The sequence below is a fragment of the Protobothrops mucrosquamatus genome, unplaced genomic scaffold (genome assembly GCF_001527695.2).
Source record: "Protobothrops mucrosquamatus isolate PMUCROS unplaced genomic scaffold, P.Mucros_1.0 scaffold1554, whole genome shotgun sequence".
Classification (NCBI taxonomy): Eukaryota; Metazoa; Chordata; class Lepidosauria; order Squamata; family Viperidae; genus Protobothrops; species Protobothrops mucrosquamatus.
The window spans coordinates 76,935-82,934 of NW_015387723.1; the positions used below are offsets into that span (position 1 = coordinate 76,935).

A 6,000-nucleotide genomic window follows, 5' to 3' on the forward strand; every position below is an offset into this window, starting at 1 on the left:
GCATACTAGGACCGTCATAGCATTCCTTTTATTCATATAAATCAGACATGTCAAACACAAGGCCCGGGGGCCGGATGCGGCCCGTGAAGTGGTTTCATGTGGCCCGCGAAGCCATCCTGGAAACAGTGAGGGAACGGCCCCCTCTGCCTTGGCCCTGGCCCAGGCCAGCCGGGAGCCAATATACAATTTTGTGGTGGCCATCTATGCTGAAATGCATTCAGCTTAGCTCCATAAGCCCCCACCCCCCCGCATGGCCTGAGAGAAACAGTGAGGCTCCTCCAGTGGACCATGCCTTGGCGCTTGCTCTGGTCCCACCCCTTTCTGCCAGAGACCCTCAGATCTGTCCCACTCCTGCCCAGGCCCCCACAGGCACCCTTGACCCGAACGATGTAGAGCTGGCCACACCCACCCAGTAGGCCACACCCACTCCATCCACACCCACCCAGTAAGCCACACCCACCCTGGCCACACCACCCGGCCCCCTGAGGGCAACCGCAATGCTGATGCGGCCCTCAATGAAATGGAGTTTGATACCCCTGATATAAATAAATTAAAATTGCTGATACTGTATACAGATAGTTGACTTACAACCATTGGTTTAGTGATGGTTTAAAGTTACAGTGGCACTGAAAATAGGGCTTTATGACCATTTTTCACACTTACCAGAGCTGCCGCATCCCCATGGTCATGTGATCAAAATTCAGATGCTTGGCAACTGACTCATATTTATGACAGTTCCAGCGTCCTGGTGTCTTGTGATCCCCTTTGGCGAGTTTCTGACAAGCAAAGTCAATGGGGAAGCCAGATTCACTTAACAACTGTGTTTCTAACTTAACAACTGCAATGATTCACTTAACGTAAAATGGGGCAAAGCTCAATGAACAAATGTCTCACTTGGCAACATGAATATTGGGCTCAGCTGCGGTCAGATGTTGAGGACTACCTGTAATGTAAAAACTGTCAAGACAATGTGCTAACTTCAGAATAACTTATTTCCAAGCCTGCTTAGGCTTATTGATCTGCAAATGGTGGAAACAGTAATATAAAAGAAGAATCAAGAGGTGGGCAAGCAGGCCAGTTTGCATAGTTTTATATCCAGTCTGCTAAAAGTTGCAAGAAATGTGGAAGTTATTTCAACAGTACAGCCAGAGATTAGATTTTTGGCTCTTTTACCAAAAGAGGTAGCTTGGAAGTATTTAAACAAGATTAGTACCCTAAGCCATCCGAGGCCGAATGCACTTATTTTACAGTTTAATTCGACCAAAAAGACATTTATCCATCTAAATTGCCATTTTTACAACCAAATTCTGACAATGGAATCCCTAGGGTTGAATATGGCCTCTACGCCACCCTCCCTAACTGGACACATATTTTGGGTATGATGCATAAAGAAGATGTGGGGGAAATTTAAGTTTTGCTGGTTTATGTATGTATTTATTGATAATTCATATTTCTAAACTTCCCATCTCTTTCAAAGGGGAGCTCTGGGTGGTATACAATATAATACAGACAGTCCTCGATTTATGACCCCAATTGAGCCCAACATTTGTTGCTAAATGAGACGGTTCTTAAGTGATTTCTTTGCCCCATTTTACGAACTTTCCTGACACAGTTGTTAAGTGAATCACTGCAGTTGTTAAGTTAGTAACACGATTGTTAAGTGAATCCGGCTTCCCCATTGATTTTGCTCGCCAAAGGTCACAAAAGGGGATCACATGATCCCAGGACATGACAACCATCCTAAATATGAGCCAGTTGCCAAGCATCCAGATTTTGATCACGTTACCATGGAGACGCAGCAACGCTCATAAGTGTGAAAAATGGTCATAAGCCCCTTTTTTCACTGATGTTGTAACTTTGAACGGTCTCTAAATCAACTGTGGCAAGCTGATGATTACCTGTACAACCGATAAGTAAAACAATGTCGAAAAATTAATATTAAAACGTTTGCCATTAAAATTTAGAACTGAGATTTCAGGTAGCTTCGGGAAGTATAAAAAGGACTGTAGGCGAAGAGCAGGCAGAACGGGGGGTGGAATTAAGGGCGTCATCAGCTTAGAGTCATTACGTTGCCACAAGCCATCCAAGTCCCGCCCTCCTTGAATTCCGCTGACTTTTATCAAGCACGATTTAGAGCTGACCATTAGTTGACTAAATTCTTGTGTACAGGCGTGAGCAATAATCTGAATTGCAAGTTAACATTTGGTCCTGATCTTTTTGAGCATGACAAGGACCTGCATACTAGCCACAGCCAAAGATTCCCTATCTCCAATACAGGGCTTTTCAACCTTTTCACCCATTGTACCACTTTTAGGATATGGCAACATCCGAGTACCACCAGTCGCCTAGCAAGGTGTCAAAAACTTGATGACCAAAAAAAAAAAAAAAAAGAGGAAAAAAGCGAGAAAGTACAGGTAGTCCTCGACTTACAACAGTTCGCTTAATGACTGTTCGAAGTTACAATGGCACTGAAAAAAGTGCCCCCCAAGCCACAGCCGAGCAAGACACCTGCCTGCCCGCCCAGCGGCGCTCCTCCTCCTGTCCGAGGTTTTCATTGTTGTGAGCATTTCTGTTGAGGATTGGCAGCGGGGGTGGGGTGGGGGGTGTTTGGTTTTTATTCCCCCCATCTGCTGGGTGGTTGCAGCAGGCTTTGGTCACTTCACATGACCCTGGGACACTCTGACCGTCATAAATATGAATCAGTTGCCAAGCATCTGAATGTAAATCACAAGACCCTGGAAATGCTACAACATTCCAGCTGATTGGTGCTTCTTCAGGGCTCAGCAGAAGCACCAGGATCAGTGCCGAGCTCGATCCTGGCGCTTCCACTGAGCCCTGACAGCCCCGAAAAACCACCGATCAGCTGGAAAGCGGTACTGATCCTGGCGCTTCCGCTGAGCCCTGACAGCCCTGCAGCTCCAGCCATCTCTCGCTCAGGCTTGTGCGGTGCTGCCACCGGTTCAGCTCATTCCCCTCCCCCGCTACCGCTTTTCTAGGATGGTCGCGTACCACCTGCCAGGAGCCAATGTACCACAGGTGGTACCCGTACCACTGGTTGAAAAGCCCTGCTAATATTTACAGAAATAATAGGTTAGAAGTCAATGCTGCTTTTTTAAAAGTTAGTTTGTTGTTAATTTTATTCCCCATGCAAATAAAATAGAACATATTACCGACGAGAAGAGGTGGATGACAGTGTCCAGGACTACTAATTTGCACTGGTATACAACTCCATTCACTGAACATCTTATATATTCTATGCCATCATCCATCATCAGGCAACCAGAAACATGGAAAAGCTGATCTTCTATCTGAAATAGATTTACAAGAGTTTATGCGCCANTCCCCATGCAAATAAAATAGAACATATTACCGACGAGAAGAGGTGGATGACAGTGTCCAGGACTACTAATTTGCACTGGTATACAACTCCATTCACTGAACATCTTATATATTCTATGCCATCATCCATCATCAGGCAACCAGAAACATGGAAAAGCTGATCTTCTATCTGAAATAGATTTACAAGAGTTTATGCGCCATTCTAGAGGAAAATCAACCTGAGAGAGGAAAAATCACACTGTTTTCTAAGGGAATGTTTTTGAGGAGAAAAAACTGAAAAGAACAAAAACAAGGACAAAAATCCGTGTTTCTTAGAAATCAGACGCTTCTCAAGTCTTGTTTTCTCTTCCCTTTTTTTTCTGAAACTCAAGAAAATGTCAAAAATAACTTGTATTTTAGGAGAATCCCACTCAATTTATTTTTTAATGTATCTTGGCAGCTGCAATGGAGTCAATCAACTTTCTATGTTAAAAACATGTCCATCTGTTCAAACTATGTCATAAATCTTCCAATGCACTTCAGATGTTTTTCCTATCCACAAATCTGCACAAAATTAACTTTGAGAAACAGTGATGTATTTTTTTTTTAAAAAAAGAAGCTAAGTTTTATAAATCAACAAGGAAGAAATGTTTCTCCCTTCATACTATTATCTTTGGAAGCCAGCATATTTGGACTTATCATAAGCTTCCTTGCTCAAAAAATGCACAGTTGGAAAGCTTAAAAGGTTTCAAGACAGGGCAGAGAAGGAAAAAATAGAATAAACTCTGGATATATTCTTTCATGGGAAAGAAGAAAAAAAACTGGAAAGCAAAAAAAAAAAAAAGAGAGAGAGAGCCTTTTTTCCCCCCACTCCCATTTTTCTCTGCAAGCAAGTTGGGTAACTGACAACATTAATCAATAATGACACTCAATAAAAACAGCACAAAATAGTAACATTATTTCACAGTCACTGAACTGTTTTTCCCTCTTATTTCTGTCCAGAAATGAGACTGGGCCCAATAAATATGTGCTGTTACATTTTTGATACACTAGATCAGTGATGGCGAACCTTTTAGAGACCGAGTGCCCAAACTGCAACCCAAAACCCACTCATGCATCGTCGGGTGCCGGGTGGGCGCGGCCCATTGGGTGGGCGTGGCCCATTGGGTGGGCGTGGCTGCGGTGGTAACGGCAGACTGGGTGGGACTAAAAAGTTCAATCAATCAATTCCAACTTTGCAAGATCTTTTTTTTTCCCCGCGAGAAGTTGAAATTGACTGATTGATTGAACCTTTTTTTTTTTTTTGCACACGGCGGCAGAGGCCTAAAGCGAAAAGGTTTTATAAAACCCAGCTGAAGGCCTAAGACTGGGGCGACGGCGCACGTGCCCATAGAGAGGGCTCTGAGTGCCACCTCTGGCACCCATGCCATAGGTTCGCCACCACTGCACTAGATTGAATGGGCTGAATAACACAGGGCTAAAGTTGTTGAATACATTATTATGAAGAGGTTTACCAGCATGTCATAAGATCCATTGGGATTGTACTGTATGGCAATATTCACATCTGGTGTAAAAATAAAGATTTAAATTAATTCAAGGGTTAGAGAACATTATAAATCCAACACGAAGCATATATAGTTAACCTGACACATCAACAGTAAAGAAGTCTCGGTCTCTCTCACTATCCACTGTCTCTCCTATTTCATTTGCTGATTTTTGTATTCATTTATTCATTCATAAAATTATATGGTCACTCAACTCATAGCAGAGAAATGAAACCCCAATACGAAACCCAGTAACTCATAATCAATCTCAACAACTTTAAGACTGGTGGGCTTCAGTTCCCAGAATATCCCAACCAGTTTGCACAATAGGCTACTTCACATCCAACCTAATCACACATTTTATATCTTTTTGGCCTTTTCAGCTACACAATAACACAGTTAAGAAACTTTCATTATCATTTTGTAAGTAATTTTCAATTATTTATTTACAGTTCATCCACTTACTTTTTTCATTATCCAAGAGAGTGATGTTTCTAAGATAGGAGACATTTATTCGCTTGCCACTGCTGGATGCAAATGGAGAGAACTTATCTAGAATATTAAATATATACAGAAAAATATACATATTTAATACATATTTCTGCTGAATTGGACAATGCTAGCAATATCGAAACCTGCTTGCAATTTGATACATTACTTTGCCTAACGCTGCACGCAGGGAGACCATGTACACAGGAACTGCTCAGTACAAATTTGTTATTTGTGGGCAACTGTTCAAACTAGAATTTTCCATGCAACGAAACTGGGAACCTTTTTTTAATGCAAATTGCTCAAAGTCTCCATCTATGAGAATCAACCCTGGATCAGAACATCTATTAATGAATCAGACTCAAATGCTTGCAAAAACAAACTCTGAATCCCAGCAATTCAACCTACAATCAAATCTTGCAATTTGATGGTATGCTTATAAGGTTATGTGTTCTGTTCCATTTTGCAGCTACCCCAAGATAATCAAATGAAAAATAATTAAACAGGATGCACAGAAACACCGGCAGTTTTTAAAGTACACGAGTGTTTCTCAACTGGGGCAGCTTTTAAGATATGTGGATTTCAATTCCCAGAATTCCCCAGGCAGAGTGAGTTGAAGTTCACACGTCTTAAAAATTGCCAAGATTGA

The 6,000-nt window shown here is 42.1% G+C and overlaps 1 protein-coding gene across 1 annotated transcript in view; it reads right to left on the reverse strand.

Annotated features, from left to right (window-relative positions):
* MCCC1 (methylcrotonoyl-CoA carboxylase 1) overlaps nt 1–6,000 on the reverse strand; it is a 31,491-nt gene that overhangs the window by 5,489 nt on the left and 20,002 nt on the right. The window contains exons 14-16 of the mRNA XM_015822403.1: nt 5,328–5,414; nt 4,833–4,882; nt 3,371–3,508 (exon numbers count right to left, since the gene is read on the reverse strand). Coding sequence (XP_015677889.1) covers nt 3,371–3,508; nt 4,833–4,882; nt 5,328–5,414 — 275 coding nt within the window. The remainder of the gene's footprint in view (nt 1–3,370; nt 3,509–4,832; nt 4,883–5,327; nt 5,415–6,000) is intronic.